The sequence below is a fragment of the Sinocyclocheilus grahami genome, unplaced genomic scaffold, assembly GCF_001515645.1.
Source record: "Sinocyclocheilus grahami isolate Dianchi unplaced genomic scaffold, SAMN03320097.WGS_v1.1 scaffold2595.1, whole genome shotgun sequence".
Classification (NCBI taxonomy): Eukaryota; Metazoa; Chordata; class Actinopteri; order Cypriniformes; family Cyprinidae; genus Sinocyclocheilus; species Sinocyclocheilus grahami.
Genome location: NW_015507774.1, coordinates 25,852 through 43,232, shown reverse-complemented (window position 1 = coordinate 43,232; position 17,381 = coordinate 25,852). Strand labels below are relative to the sequence as shown.

Genomic DNA, 17,381 nt, shown 5'->3' with positions numbered 1-17,381 from the left:
GCATTAGCTCGAGTACTATATAGGAGACTGGGGCAAGTTGTCACTAGGGCTATATTTCAGTAACTATAAGGATTTGAGTCAAATGCCAAGTTACACAAATATGTTTATCAAGTATCTTCAAAACTGTCTTTTCCTTTACAAAAAAAGTATTCTTTAAGTTAATTTGATTAAGTATACTTAAGTGAAGTTCAATTATAATTTATGTGTAGTAAGTATACTAATATGGATGTACTAGTAGTATACTTGTAAGAGTACTATTTCAATACTTCTTGGGACTAAATTGGCCCACTTTTTAGTTTATAAAAGTATACTTTTAAGCATACTTTTAACATTTCCCAGACCCTGTGTTTTGTTTCACACACCTAGTCCTACATTTAATAATAGACTCATACTAAACTAATACACTAATGTATACTAATATACTTTTAATCACAGTAGTAAACTTTGAGTACAAAACTACTGTACAACAACAAAGTACATAAAAAGTAGACTGAAAGTAAACTTACCTAATGTATTTTAAGTTTAAAAATATACTAATAGCACACTTATAATATAATAGCACACTTGAATAAACTTCTTTTTTTTAAGGGTTTGAGAGTTTTGTTTTAAAAACGTTCATTCGTTACAGCTTTAAACAAGAAAACACAATAAAACCACACTTGGATGCATTTAGGAAAGAGTCAACTAATTAAGGCAGTTTTTACCCAAATATGATGAACTGTGATTTCAGGACAATGAATATCTGGTTGGAGCAAGCTGTCAGTTTTGTCTGAGCAATTTGTCATGTGTTTTAAATTAACAATTTTTATTTTTATTTATTTTAGTTATTTTTTCATTTGTTTTACTTACATTTCATTGTTATTGGCTGTTCAATCAATGCCAGGTTCCATTGTGACTACTTGCCCCTGTGTGACAACATATAGTGTGACAGCATATCCTGCATATAGGGGCATGTTTTGGCAAAAGATCAACATACGTTCAATAATCTTTTTTCTGCAACTAGCCCCAGTCTCTCAACATAAATAGCAAACTCACTCATTTATGGTATGGTTTCAAAAGGAAGCCACAAATGAAGACTTATGAAGATGTTCACCAACATTTGACCTACCTGACAGATTTCTGCCACTTCTGACTTGGTGATGTAGCCGTTCTTGTCGACATCAAAAAGTGAAAAGGCCCACTCCAGCTTTCGCTCCGTCTTTCCAGTTGATGTCATGTGTAGAGCAATAATGTATTCCTTGAAATCCAACGTTCCATCATCATTCGTGTCAAAGGAGCGGAAGACGTGCTGGGCGTATGCTGCGGCATCACTGTCTGGGAAAAAGCGTTCGTAGATCTTTTTAAATTCGTCTGGTGAGATCCGACCAGACGGACACTGCTTCTGGAAGTTCTCGTACCACTGTGACAGTTCGTTCTCTGAGAATCTGGTATTGAGTTTGAGATCCTCCAGGATCTCCTTGGACATAGCGCTGCTTTTGGCATTCCCCATTTTCGGCTGCTGGTGGAGAGCACAGGCAGGGGTTCAGGAAGCTTTGTTTGTCAGGTCCTCCTTTCTGACCAGAGATACACTATATTATGTAGCTTCTCTTGCTGAGATGTTCCCAGAGAATCTCTCTTTTGGTGGGTGCCTGTAATTAATGTCCCATTAAAAACTTGGTGTTCAATTGTCCTTTCAAGAAATGATAGACAGATGGATTGATAGATGTTAACAGAGTGCTAACAGAGGAAGAACAGCGTCTGTTGTAATGAAACTCTCAAATGTAAAGGGAAGAATGAGTGCTGATCGATGACATTGGCTGCTGATGGGTGGGTGGGTGAGTGAGTGGGGGTGGAGCAGGTGAACTTAGACTGTTACCTTTGAATGCAGGTTTAAGTCGTTAAAGAGGGATTTGACATGGCTGAGCCTCTGAGCCCCAAATCAACAGCTTGGGACTGTCCCCTTCCATAAATGATTACAATAATAATGATTACTAGGCAAATGCCCAGTTGTCACTACATCTTAAACTTGTTGATCATATACATGTTATGCCTTATGAATTTAAACATTTAGTTTGGGTGACATATCAAGCATTATTTAGAATTTTACTAGCTTAAATATGTTACAATTGCAACATTACTGTATCTAGCTAAGTAACATTTTTTAATATTTTAGGTTTTGTTAAAATGCAAAACGGACTTGAGATGATCAAGAAAGCATTGCACAAATCAGTACGGTTTTGCACTGCATACCATTGTTTTTCCAGCAAAACGTGTGTTTATGAATTTATAGTTTGCATGGCGTTACGCAGTGTAATTGTTACAAATAGCATTTAAAAAAATGATCAATTTATTTATCATATAAATATGTGATGGTGGTTTTCCCAATTAATGAATTAATTACCTTTTAACTGAACTCCAGAGATCCTCTGTTTGAGAACACAACTTTCCCTAATTTTTTGCTTGGATCACACAGCTGACTGATTTCATCAGTTATTATAAGGGATTATAAACATGCTTAAATGTATGAAAAGTGCACTAAAGTCAATAACAATATGTTTTTAACATACAGTTATGTCCTCAACTGGCAGTCTTAGTCCTCTTAATGAGACATCAGATCATTTTGGCACAGATAGTGGCATCCAGACAACTAAACTGACCTTTTGTGACCTTTTGTAAAGCAAGGCCTTGTTGTAGAGACATACTTATATTTCCTCAGCTTGACATGTTGTTTCTTACTAAAGTGTATAACTGGAAGTATCAGTTATTTGTATGAATGGCTTAAAAAATAAGGTTTATTTGTTTTATCTTATGTTGAATTCATCTCACGAACTGTCATCACTTTCACTGAGTAGTGTGAATTAAGCGACAGCAGCTTTTGCTGATGTCTGTATCAAGTTCATTGAGGTTCATTCAAGACACCACTGGTTTTTGTTTGATTTTATTTTAATTGCATGTGGTAATCAGGGGATGGTTAAGCCTGGACCTGACATCTGTCATACCCTCTTTTCCAGGAAGCTTCCCTCTTTTAATCTTATTCCTGTACTTCTTACCTACAACTTTTCATGCCACCTGTCTCTTATTAGGTCTATTGCCCTCTCTCTGGTGCATGTTTTCTAATTTACTGTATTATGCTTATCTTTTTCAGTTCAGCGTCAAACTTAAGCAACATGACTTTATCCTGTTCACTGATTTTGGACGTTGCCCATACACTCTTAAAAATAAAGGTGCTTCAAAAGGTTCTTCAAGCGATGCCATATAGAACCATTTTGGTTCCACAAAGAACCATTCAGTCAAAGGTTCTTTAAAGAACCATCTCTTTCTTACCTTTTTATAATCTGAAGAACTGGCATCGTGAAGCACCTTTATTTTTAAGAGTGTAATGGGTTGGCATAATGCCCAGGCTTTAAGTCTCAGTTTGACGCTTACACATAAACTGTTGTGGGTACTCTAATAAATTCATTGGGTCATGTTTGGTTCAGTGACTAATGGCAGTTACGAGTAGCAACTGTGTTTAGGTTCATTTGTAAATATCATGGTTATTTCATATACAGTGTACTTATGTCGGGTCTCCTTCTCTATCTCAATGCAAACCCCTTACCAATTAACATTATCTGCCACATTGCTTTTTCCACTGTTACAGTGCATTTACACAGGCATTCAAGTGTAGAGCAGAGTGTGCATTTTCAACTCTTTCTCCTACGAGTTTGCAGGATTGACAGTGGACCGGCACTGAGAGTCTCCAAGAGCATTGAAAAAATCATAAAAACTCAAATGTAAAAAACAGTGGCTGCAGCCTATGACATTTGCCCTTCTGGATTTAGTGAGTAAATCATATTCTTTCACATAGCTTTGCAGTGCATATATTTTGAATATTTCAGCTGGATGCTTTTATTTAGTAATGCTATAACACACAGTGCCTCCACTTTGGGGTATGTTGGTAGCAAGTGTGTTTAATCTTTGTAGCTTACACTTTATTTTGATAGTCTACTTCATTCTACTGTTTGCAACATGTCATAACTCTCAGCAATTTGCAGCTTCATGTCAACTAATTCCCATTAGAGTATTTATAGACTGTTAGGTTTGGATTAGTAAAATAAGTTAATATGTACTTTTTAAAAAATAAGTTGATAGTTATTTATAGTCAGTGCAGTTCAATGTCTGATGGGGGGACATCAAAATAAAGTGTTAGCAGATATTAAGCAGATAGTCTGTTATAATGCTAGTTGACATGGAGTTGCAAAGTTATATATTATAATAATGTGTTACCTTTTTTTATTCAGTACACTGCCTATGCAGTTGTACATATTTATTATACATACACACGATGACAGTTGGAAAGATGCAAGCTTTCTTTCTTTCTTAATGGCCAAATTAAAGATATTGTGTCAATTATTTGTAAACAATATTTTTGTAAACAAACGTCACCACCTGCACCTCACAATGATTTGTTGCCGTCTGCCATTTCTCTATTTATGGGAAATAACATTATGTTGTTCAGTAAAGTTGCAATGCATCTTTTAAAATATCTTGTAATGTGCATTTGTATTTATTAAATAGGCCTCTGTGCTGTCAGACCACATTCAAAGAGTACCAAAACATTTAGCCTACCATTTGAATTTATGTTAATAAAATTAACACAAGTTAGAAAATGAACCACACAACAGTCAAAATTCAGGTTTAATATCTGGGACTCTTATTTACTAGTTTGTAACATTTACAAGATTTAAACTATAATGCTGACAGGACTCATCATCTATTTAATAGGAAAAAAATAGGTAACCTTTCATTTTGTCTGGACTTTTCTGTGTCCCTATAAATTTCTTCTCATCAGGTCAAACATTTAGATCCTAAGCTGCATTTGAAACTGTACAAAACATTCACATGATACAGGTCTGCCCTACCTTTAATCACCCTGGATTTATTTAACTCCCTTGGAAACACCAGACATACCTCACCCTTCCCTCTTTTAGCACAGGGATTTTCTTTGTGCTATTCCAGGAATTCCAAGAGCACATTTATTGGATTACCTGTCAGAGCTAATTACAATGTGCCCACCTTGAGAGCAAATTGTGACATGCGGTGCACAAGGATTGCTGGGACTAGCGTAGAGATTTAGCCTAGTTGTTGTCGTGGTGGTTTTATGTCAGTGGAGTAAATCTGGAAAAATTGCAAGTGACAACTTAATACACAATTTGTCAAGACTACTTTATTCCCTCTTCTGATGGACAACATCAAACAGGTTGACTCGTGACTCATTTGACACAACAATCATGTCACAAGATTTGGAAGGAAACACCCTCTTATGCAAGTGTTTACTGACGCCATGGTGTTTTCAAATGTGTAATGGACATCTAATGCCGTACAGGGTTGAACGGATCAACTTGAATGAGTAGATTTATTGTTCAGGAATACCTGAACAAGAACAGATTTCACTGATAAAGAAATTAAGCGTTAGTAGTGATTCAACAAAATTAACAATTTCTTGCTTGGAAAAATAAGACACGTAGACAGGATAGCGACTGAAATGTCAAAAGGGCAGGGGAGACCAAAGAGGAAATTTCTTTCAGAAGAAAAAACAAAATTTCTGCTTAGAAAACAATACCTCTTTTAAACATCCAGCCGATTCTTAAGCATAGGCAGCAGTGAGGGTGGGAGCAGAGGAAGGGAGGGAGTCTTAGATAAATACAAGTTAATGGGTCATAATGATGTCTAATGACAGACATCGCTTTCCTTTGGGACACAAAGAGCGATGGTAACAAACAAATGATAAGGAAAATAAAAACAACAGTCTACTGGCTCTGTGGTGGGTACGGGTTGGTCTGCATGCAGTGAAACACTATGTAAATGGTTGTTGAGCACTGCACTGGCATTCAGCATGCTCTTGCCTGGGAGAAAAAAGATTTTTGGTGAACATTTCTATGATGATGAATTTTAGGGAAAAGACTAACAATATGTTAGAATAAACCGTTTGCAAAAGAAGTATTTTTTCTTCATGTTTTGGAATGAAAACTTATTGGTCTGATTCTTTACAAGGAGGGAAAAAGGTGAGAAATTGATACATTTAAATAAATATACATTTATGCATTTTATATGTTTTATGTGTTTGTATGCGATTAAAATATCTATCCATAACACTTTAATTTTGAGGTAATTTTGATGGCGCTTAAAGGGATCGTTCCCCCTCCAAATTCTTTCATTATTTACTCACCCTCATGTCTTTCCAAACCTGTATTTTGAAGAATGTTGCTAATCAGTTTTGGTTACCATTGAAAGTAAACATCCGTCAAAATTTCTGTTTTTATATTCCACAAAAGAATGGAAGTCATACAGGTTTGGAACAACATGAGGATGTGTAAATTAAGACAGAACTTTCATTTTTTAGATGAACTATCCCATATTAATGACCATAAAATGTTTAAACTATTCAAGATACTGATAGATAATATCATTTTTGACAATTAACAACATAAAACATGATCAACAACATGATCATCAGTTTTATTGTTAATATGAGAATTTAAAAAATGTATATTCATTTATTTATAAATTGATGTGATCTATATTTTTATACATGGATATTGGTTGACTTAACGGTAGTCTTTTTTATAATTTATAACACAATTTTTTATCATCACAGTGGCATTTTCTATAATATGCTGATGTATATTCTTTGTATTTGTTTAATTGATAGAAGTACAGAAATGACTGACACATCTCTGTGAGAAGAGATAAGAAGGACAACGGAAACACAACCTGGAGGAACAACTGCTCTCTAACATCTTTATTTTGTTAAAATCATCAATATTCAAGGAGTTTATAAAAATCATACATCAACAGGAGAGACAGGCATCTTTGAAAATATCTTAATTTTGTGAAGCTCATTAACGATGGCAACACCCGAGAACCTTTCAGCCATTTCGAACCCGACCCAAACCGTGAAACAGAGCTGTCCTGTGGCTCCTGTATGTTGGCCTTTGGGGTTTGGGGCACTCTGGTTGGTTTGAGTGTTGTGTCGGTTTGTGGAATCATTTGGAGTACCAGAACAGTGGTCTGTCACACGTTCTGGCCCTTGGATTGGTACTGCTGCTTAGCACTTTGGGTCTGGTAGCTGTGATCTTCGTCCTCCATTTCTTAATGAAAAAGAGAAGAATGACGGGCAGAAGAGAGAGGGCAGAAGCGAATCTAGTGCTGGTTAATAAATATGCAGAAGTTGTTTTAAAAAGGGTCACGGTGTAAAAGAGCAATGAAGTGAAAATATTTGAATATGTCAGACTACCAGCTGCTCCATCGCTGTTTTTCTTCATCACTCTTTGCTTAATCATAAAGGAATGTCACAGGAAACTAATTGGATTCGATGCTACAGCAAACACTTGGCTATTTCCTTTGTGATTTCAGATTACAAAAGAGACATATTTGCTTCTGCATTCGTGTCTTTATTAGACTTTTATTGTAAATCTAACTTTGAATGAATATTATTCGAGAGGTTTTTAGCTTTTAAATTGATGCAATGACTGAATAATTGCATCTCTTTTTAACTATATGTACTGTATCATTGGGTAATTTTGTCTAATCCGAGTGCATCTCTATTTTTGTAGTTATGTATTTTGATATATCACATAAATAATATTTTCTCCATTGCCATATACTATAATTAAGGGGGAAAACATGAACACATGACAACAGGACTAATTACATCACAGCTGCATAAGCAAATATAGATACGTATAGGCTATATAAAAAGGTATATATATACTGTATATATATATCTGCCTTTACAAAACAAAAAAATGTGGAAATATACAGTACTGAAAATATGATGCAATATATTAAATAATACATTTCCATGTGGGAAACTATAGAGCTTATCAATATACTGCAATAAATCCATGGACAAAGTATGGCTATATATTTATACATGCAAATGAAGACAATAACTGCACCACAGATTTACAATAGCTTTATTGAAACACTCAATTATAATAGTTAATGCTTGGGTTTACATAAAGCTGAACACATACTATCTCACTTTATTGTTTGCATAGTTACACATTTGCTATATGAAAATATGTGTGATAGTATATAAGAAAAATGCCTGAAATATTTACTAAAAACAAATATTAAAAGTTTGGGATTTTTGGACAATTGGATGTATTGTTAAAGTCATGGCAACATGGTGGGCGAAAAATTTGATTTGACATTTATAACTTAATTGATTTGAGTACTTTATGTAATATGTATAAATACAAATACATAGATATATATCACAATATGTATTTTCCTCATAATATATTGAACGTACATGTTCCCATGAAATGTTAATATATATAGTACATTTATGTTCAAATATATTTACATCCACACACACAAAAAATACCATATTTTATTACATATATATATTATGAAGGATATTACTGAATATAAAATAAATATATTAATATAATATATTAATACATCACATACGTTTATGTCACATATTTTTCAGTATATGAAAACTCCTTATGAATTTTTCTATATTTTGGAACATAGTAACACAGTACATTATTCTGCATAATTTCAATATATAATAAATCATTTAATATATTGATTGTTAATATATAAGAAAAATACATTTTCTTTGTGTAAGGATGGGTAATTTATCAACGTCTTTTTGATGAGTAGCACCCAAGGTGGATTTTCTAAATGATGATCCAACCCAAAGAGGCATTAGTACAGTGTGCTATTTTAAATGATTTCACTGTAACACTGGTGAAACTTACATTGAACGTTAAAACATCACTTACTGAAATTTTAAAAATGAATTATTCTGTGTAAAAACGGTAATATGTCTCTATCTGCTGGTCACTTTTATTACTCTTCGTAAGTGACTTGGTAAAAAGTTATTCTGCCTGTCATGAAAATAACATTTTCTAAATGCACACTTGTGTGCATTTAGGTTAAAGACAAAAATTGCACGCTCTTAAAAACTAAAAGATGATCAACTTAATTATGGTTGCTGCAGACAAAGCTCAACTTACAGTTACAGCAACATTACAAAAGCACTTTTGAAAACAATTTGTCACCTACTTGTGTAATGTGCAGCAATTAATGGACAAATTACAAAACTACAAATAATGCAACGTGATCTCATGATAATTCGTATGTATTTTACGTAAAATGTGGTTCTATAAAACGTACATTTACTTACGTTTTTACAGGCACTAAAATGTACAATACTTACGTATTTTCAGCCTCTAAACGTACGAAACTGACGTATTTTCAGCCTCTAAACGTACAAAACTGACGTATTTTCAGCATTTTAACGTACAAAACTGACGTATTGACGACACCTAAAAATGAATCCTTATGAATATTGAAATCGCGGCATTAATTTTATTAGTTTTTAGTTGTCACATTAATTAACTTGTTTTCAATTGCTTTATTAAATTGTTTACTTATGAAATTATAACATTTCGTTTTGTTGTGATTTCTGCTGCCAGCTCGTTTTCAAGAATATGCCTACATAATGTTAAACACGACTTCACTTTAAACCTTAAAATAAATAACATTTCTGCAATCGTTTAACCTTTACTTGTCATGCAATGTTTACTTTGATTGTCGTAGGCCACAAAAGGCGTTTTCTCCGACATGCTGTGACTGACAATAGAACTATAAAATACACCAAAAACGCAACATAATTGCGAAATGAAACAATTTTATTAGTGCGCTGTAATCCAAAGCTTCCGAATCCATACGACTGCGAGGAACAGACCCAAATCCAAAAATCCAAGCTGGCGATCTGCTTGCTTCTCCACCCTGAGCAGCGAGTCCAGTCAGTGACCGTGAGCAGCAAAGCCCGCGCGCCCGCGCTCACTCTTTACAAATTCAAATGTTGCCGCTTCAAACGACAGGTTTTACGGCAGGACATTCGAACGCTCATTGGCTCTCGCCTGCATTCGTCACAGATTGCGACATGCCGTGGTGCTGGTGAGGTGTATTTGAATGATGCGCGCGTTCCTTCACGAGTTCACGGAGTGGATCAGGAAAATTATCTGGATAATATTTTCGGCGATTAACAACATAAATTCTGCTCTGGATCACACAAACCTACTGTATTCCGCCAGAGAGGACTGCGGGTGCAACGTATCGTCATTTGGATTAATTTTAGTGCTGCTTTTGACATTTTTGCAATAAATAAATGATTGTAACGTTAATTGCATTTATCTGTCTGTTATGTTTCTTATACTGTCCAGAAATGTTTAGGCTTATAGGTAGGAGTGGAATTAGCGACTATAAATATGTTAATGCTATATTGTTACTAAAAGTTTTATTTTCCTGTGGATTTCGGTCATTTGCGTTTTATATCCTTTATATATATCGCTATAAAATGGGTAGGTTAAGGGTTGGGGGTAGGTTAAGGGGTCTAAAAAGCTAAATTGCGTATTAATAAAAAATGATAAAAATGCATATTCGCTATAAATTGGGTAGGTTTAGGTTTGGGGGCAGGTTAAGGGGTCTAAAAAATCTAAATTGCGTATTTATAAAATGATAAAAATGCATATTCGCTATAAAATGGGTAGGTTTAGGTTTGGGGGCAGGTTAAGGGGTCTAAAAATCGAAATCGCTTATTAATAAAATGATAAAAATGCATTGATATGAATATCTAAATGATATAAAAGATACGTAAATATTTTTACGTTTTTTAGCTAAAAATACGTAGCGATTTGTACGTTTTAAACGTTGAAATACGTCTAAATTGTACGTTTTAGCATGACTAAAAACGTACAAAAGTGTACGTTTTGTGCTTGTAAATGTTACGTATTTATACCTACGTATAAACATGAGACCAGGCTGAATAATACCACATTTCCCCATATTCACTTTTTATTTATTGTAGAAATGTATTTGTTAAAAATAAAATACACATTACAACTGTGTACAACTAAACATTTGTTTCTTCAGTTAGTTCATTAATAGCAATCATATTCAGAATTACTGGGGGCGTTGCATAAAGCAAGCACTCCTCCAATATTCTCCCTCAAAGTATTTATGAGGCCAGATACACCCTGACTGTAAAGGAACTGATTCTCTGCTATATTTCCTGCCACCTTCATCACATCTTCCATAGCATTTACAACAGGCTGCCAGAAGATGAAACGTTGAGTTTGTCTCTCCAGTACAGTGACTCTTCCACTAAGAACACTCAGTAGATTTACAGCTCTTCTGACCACTTCTTGAAATGCAGCTGTGCCCTCTAGATGCTGCTTCACCTCTTCAATCTCACTCTGAATTTTATTCAGCACCTTATCAGTCTCTTCAATCTCAGTCTGTATCCTAGAGATCCTGGATTGGTAATTAGACACGTTCATGCTGTTCTCATTCACCCGAGACTCATTTTCTTTAAGCTCATCTTCAGCATCCCTGATAGCCTTTGAAGCATCCACTATTGTACTTACTCCACTATATACCATTACTGGACCTATAGGAAAGCAAGAAATCACACCAGCCACAATAGATGATTAGGTGTGCTCTTCAGGATGATGATAAATGGTAGGTATTGCAGTAGTGATCCGAAGTAGAGAATTTCTCACCTGCAATCCATCCAGCAATTGGTATCAGGGTAACACCTACTCCTGCAGCTGCCACCCATCCACCTGTCTCCTGCCTGTCTTTCTCTTTTTTTAATGTATGTTTTGTTAATTCTAAAATTTTTTGGGCCTGCTTCAATGCAGCTTCGGAAGACTTTAATGATTCTTCAGCTGATTTCTTCTCAATATATAATTTATGTTTGGCCATACATTTTTCCTTCTTCTGCTGCTCAACATTTCCCTTTTCTAAAGTAAGTCGCTCCATCCATTCATCCAAATATCCCAGTTTTTCTTTAATTGTTGTCTCTGATTGTTTCAGGTATTGCTCAGCATGCTCAATATGTCCCCTGATTTGTTTGTAATTGGAGCATGTGTCAGTGGTGGGATCAACTTGTGCATCCAAGAGAGACATGCAGATGTTAGAGATAGAAACAATTCCCTCATTTAGAGGCCCAACAACTGCCTCCACAGACTGCAAATCCTCAACACTGTGAAGATACAGTGTGAATATACAGAATAAGAAAAATTATCATAAACAAATATAAAAACAGCAATATTTTGTGAACAGAGTCTAGATAAAAAAAAAACTTACTCAGATAATTGGAACAGTTTTATTTCAGCTGTCATACTGAAACACAAAAAGAAAAAAAAAGAATGATATTGTGTCATTAAACAGTGCTATTGACTTAAGCAAAACATTTTGGATTTATTGTAAGTATTACGGTTTTATTTCATTTAAATTCACAACTCAAAAACAAATTCAAAGAAACAAAGCAAAACAAAAAGTTGTGAAACTGGTCTAGGTAAGGCAATTGGTAAAGGATTAATTAACAATATCACATAAGAGTTGTCACGAATTCGGTTCAGCTTATATAACACCCACTCTAACCACATTTCTCTGCTGAGTATTGTTTAGCCTGTACCCCTTTCCGAGTCTCCGTGTTTACCTTGTTTTGCCTTGCGTGTATTTGCGGTTTTTGATCTTTGCCTGTTTTCTTGGATTTCTCCCTCTCGTCTCGCCCCTGTGATTCTGTCTGCTTATCGGTGACCTACGCTAGCCCCGTGACTATTCTTGTGTTTTGCCCGCCATATACCTGTTTGCCAGTGTTTTGACCCTGCCTGTTTACCACGTCTCTTAAATAAAGCCTGCAGATGGATCCACATGTCTCACGTCTTGTCAGCCCCATTACAAGAGTGGACTGTAAAAAGATTACTGTGAAATTTACAGTAACTTGCTGGCAGCAATTGGCAAGTTAGTTGCTGTAATATATTCCACAGTATGCTGACTGTAAGTTTAATCACAGTAACTTACTGTATTACTGTATTTTTTATTACAGTAAAAATCACAGTACTGTAATTGTATCCAGAGTAATAGAATGCTGTATTTTTTAACATAGCAAATGTTATTTTAATTTGACTGTGTTAATTGTGTGTAATGTAAAAGGAAGACGCGGTTTTTGCCACAAAAATAACATTTATTGACTTTAAAATGTGAAAATACCTAAAAACGGCATAAAATAGATATCAATTTTGTATTTTTCAGTGTGTAAACACTTTTTATTTTGCATAAACCTAAAAATATATAGTTTTTTACTTTGTTCCAGTTTTGGGTATATGTCAAACATCACATAACAAACCAGAAAAAAGAACTCATTACTGCCGCTTGTCAGAGAAAGTGTTAACAGCATTATAAAATAAAATAAAATAAAAAGCTTACTTAGCTAAGTGTTTTCAATATAATTTTTCAATATCAGTGGGAAGAAAAATAACAAACATTTATATATCAATCTTCATACAGCAGCAGTGAAATGTTTACATACACCCTGCAGAATCTGCAAAATGTTAATTATTTTACCAAATAAGAGGGATCATACAAAATGCATGTTATTTTTTTATTTAGTACTGACCTGAATAAGATATTTCACATAAAAGACGTTTACATATAGTCCACAAGAGAAAATAATAGTTGAATTTATAAAAAATAACTCTGTTCAAAAGTTTACACCCCTTTGATTCTTAATAATGTGTTGTTACCTGAATGATCCACAGCTGTGCATTTTTGTTTAGTGATAATTGTTCATGAGTCCCTTGCTTGACCTGAACAGTTTACCTGCCTGCTGTTCTTCACAAAAATCCTTCAGGTTCCACAAATTATTTTTGTTTTCCAGCATTTTTGTGTATTTGAACCCTTTCCAACACTGACTCTATGATTTTGAGATCCATCTTTTCACACTGAGGACAACTGAGGGACTCATATACAACCATTACAGAAGGTTCAAACGCTCACTTATGCTCCAGAAGGAAACACAATGCATTAACATGAAGATCAGGGTAAATTTAACTTTTGTCTTCTGTGAAACATGTAGCTTCTGAAGTGCAGTACATATATATATATATATATATATATATATATATATATATATTAGGCAAAATAAGACAAATGTACACATTTGTGTACAAAAGAAAAAGAAAAGTTTTCACCCCCCGAAGGCTATCTTCATGGCAAAAACTGAGTTACAATAATACAAGTTACATAAACACAAAAGTTCAGTTAAATACTATCCTTCAACATTATTAAAGGGTAAGTTCAACAATTTTCAATCCATTGTTACAATGTTGGTAACATATGTAAAAGAACAATGTTTATTCTTTCTCCGAGATACCAAGTTTATTTTAAACACAGCATTTTTTATGCTGCAAAAAGTGTCTTTTTTGTCATTTTGTCAAAACTCATCATTTCATTTAGCAACATCCTGCAAAGAGTTGCTTACAAATAAAAGGAGACATATACGTAGGTACACATAATTTAGAGAAAGAGTAAATATTGTTCATTTACAGATATTACAGACATTGCAATATCTGTAAATGAACAATATTTACTCTTTCTCTAAATTATGTGTACCTATATGTCTCCTTTTATTTGTAAGCAACTCTTTGCAGGATGTTGCTAAATGAAATGATGAGTTTTGACAAAATGACAAAAAAGACACTTTTTGCAGCATAAAAAATGCTGTGTTTAAAATAAACATTGTTCTTTTACATATGTTATGATCCAATCATATGATCCAACCTGGAGCTGGCATAATCTCTAGTAAGGGATGGGCATCCTGAGATAGAAACAAGAAATCAAAAGGAGAAAGTTTAGCATAGCTGCTGCTGCCCCCATTTGTGCTTATTTTGATGTATATATCTAGTTTAATCACAAGAAGGTGTAATATGTGCACATCCAACAACTTTAGGTGCTCAATCACATGAAACACTTCACCTATCAATAAACAAAAATCAGCAAACTGTCACTAATGCTCTCAAAAGTCATTTTATTGATAAAGTGTTTCATGTGATCCCTTAGTAAATATAAGATTTGTCCTCATTATTTGGGGAACAGGCAGTCTCCACAGTATCATTTAAGTGGGTAGAACATCTTAACTGTAATTTACACTACTGTTCAAAAGTTTGGGGTCAGTAAGATTTTTTACGTCTTTGAAAGAAGTCTCTTCTCCTCACTAAGGCTTTATTTGATCAAAATGAAGTAAAAACAGTAATATTGTGACATATTATTTCAATTTAACACAAAAGTTTTCTATGTGAATATATTGTGAAATGTAATTTATTTCTGTGATCTAAGCTGAATTTTCTTTACTTCATTCTTCAGTGTCACATGATCCTTCAGAAATGCTTCTAATATGCTGATTTGCTGCTCAAGAAACATTTCTGATTATTATCAATGTCTTATTATCAATTATCAAAAGTTATAGCAAACATTTCTGTTTTGCATAAATGCTGTACTTTTTTAAAAACGGTTTATTCATCAAAGAATCCTAAAAAATGAAGCAACACAAACAACTGTTTTCAACATTGATAATAATCAGAACTGTTTCCTGAGCAGCAAATCAGCATATTGGAAAGATTTCTGAAGGATCATGTGACACTGAAGACTGGAGTAATGATGCTGAAAATTCAACTTTATCATCACATGAATAAATTACTTCTCTAAATATATTCAAATAGAAAACAGTTATTTTAAATTGTATTAAATTGTATTCATTTCATACATTAAGCTGTGGTGGGCATGAGACTTTCAAAAACATAAAAAATCATACCAACCCCAAACTTATGAAGCAGTAGTGTATGTTTGAGATTTTACTTAATACTACTATGGTTTGTAGAATCTTGGAGATGTTGTCTGACAAGAGGTTCACTCTGACTCTGCTGGGGGGCAGCAGGCCATCAGCACTGAAGGATCTAGGTACAAAACTAGCAATTTGACACAGAGCCAACAATATTTAGTCTGCAGTTCCAGTTTTTTTTATATGGAAACAAGCTAGAGCAGAGGTAAAACGCAGATAAAAGAAAGAATGATATACAATAATATAATAACATATGTGACCCTGGACCACAAAACCAGTCATAAGTAGCACAGGTATATTTATAGCAATAGCCAACATTACAATGTATGGGTCAAAATCATCGATTTTTCTTTCATGCCAAAATCAATAGGATATTAAGTAAAGATCATGTTCCATGAAGATATTTTGTAAATGTCCTACTGTAAATATATCAAAACTTAATTTTTGATTCGTAATATGCATTGCTAAGAAGCTAAGTTATGATGCCACACCAAAAAAAGGACACGCTATTCTGATGGCATTAATGTATAACGCGGAAATTAATTTAAAGTGTATTTAAACTGTATTGTATTGGATTATAATAAGCGAAAGACAGTCAACGCATTGTGACAGCTGAAGTGTTACTAAAGTGAGACCATTAGCCTAAATAACAAACATTAAGGCGTGGGAAGTGGGGGTGCTGAGGGTGCTGCAGCATCCCCAGTTTTTTCTGTGGGCAACTGTTTAACTGTTTAAAAAACCGGAGCGTCTATTTACACTAAGTACAAATAGCCCGCATTGTTGGCAGAGGCTATTTACACTAACTCCTGAAGCATGTGTCGTACTCTTTTTGACGCGATCAACCCGGGTTGAATGTGGGTGTGTCAAGCGATGCGAGTCAAGCGACAAAAGTTAAAGGGGTCATATGATGCAGACTGTTCCGTGAACCTAGGAGAGGAAGTAATTCTGACTTTGCTATGACAATCTGGCGCTTCTGAATCAGCTACAGTTTTGTTATTAGTTTAAGTATTTGCTATTGACTGTTCAAATGCGAGTTTTGCGCATCGTGTGTGTGTGTGTGCGCGCGAGTGAGCGAGAGAGAGAGAGAGAGAGAGAGAGAGAGCGAGAGAGCGCGAGAGTACAATAATGTACAGTATTTGAAAAATAATGTGTTTTTTGAACATTAAAGCATGTCAACATATTCTGTTACACCAAATAGACCAAATAATGATCTTTAAAAAAGCATCATATGACCCCTTTAAGATTTGTTTAACTTTATGCAAATGAACAGCGACTTTCGCGAGCGACAACCAATAGGAGTGAAGAATCTGTCAGTGGCACAAAACACATTTATTTTTTCTCAATACTGTAGCGATCCATTAAGTGAAACGACAACTTGACGGTTCTTTTTTGTAGCTTGCTTTTTATTCACGAGAGCGCCCTAGGCAAACCCAACGCTTGAGCTCAACTCTCTCCCTCAACTCACAAACTTCCAGAACCTTTTTCCCCAGACTCCACCCACACACGAGTGCGCAGACTCGTTCTTCAGAAGAACACCCACAGGCGGAGTTATTGACAACGAGAGAGCACGGTGGTCTGTAATGTTTTTGCTATCATATGTTTAATAATTATCGTATATATTACGTTAAGCATTTATCTGCTAAGTACTTAATGTGTGCTTGGCTTTATTATCTTATATTGAAACTTGAATTTGTTGTCATACTTTATAGTA

The 17,381-nt window shown here is 34.5% G+C and overlaps 1 protein-coding gene and 1 pseudogene across 1 annotated transcript in view; both read right to left on the bottom strand.

Moving 5' to 3' along the window:
* Positions 1–844: 844 nt before the first annotated feature.
* On the bottom strand, positions 845–1,811 carry LOC107575364 (recoverin pseudogene; annotated as a pseudogene).
* Positions 1,812–10,906: 9,095 nt separating this feature from the next.
* The window catches only part of LOC107575366 (uncharacterized), a 13,104-nt gene continuing 6,629 nt past the window's right edge, over positions 10,907–17,381 (bottom strand). Inside the window, exons 5-7 of the mRNA XM_016261755.1 lie at positions 12,136–12,171; positions 11,547–12,031; positions 10,907–11,434 (exon numbers count right to left, since the gene is read on the bottom strand). Of these exons, the coding sequence (XP_016117241.1) occupies positions 10,926–11,434; positions 11,547–12,031; positions 12,136–12,170 (1,029 nt within the window). The 5' untranslated portion in view covers position 12,171 and the 3' untranslated portion in view covers positions 10,907–10,925. The remainder of the gene's footprint in view (positions 11,435–11,546; positions 12,032–12,135; positions 12,172–17,381) is intronic.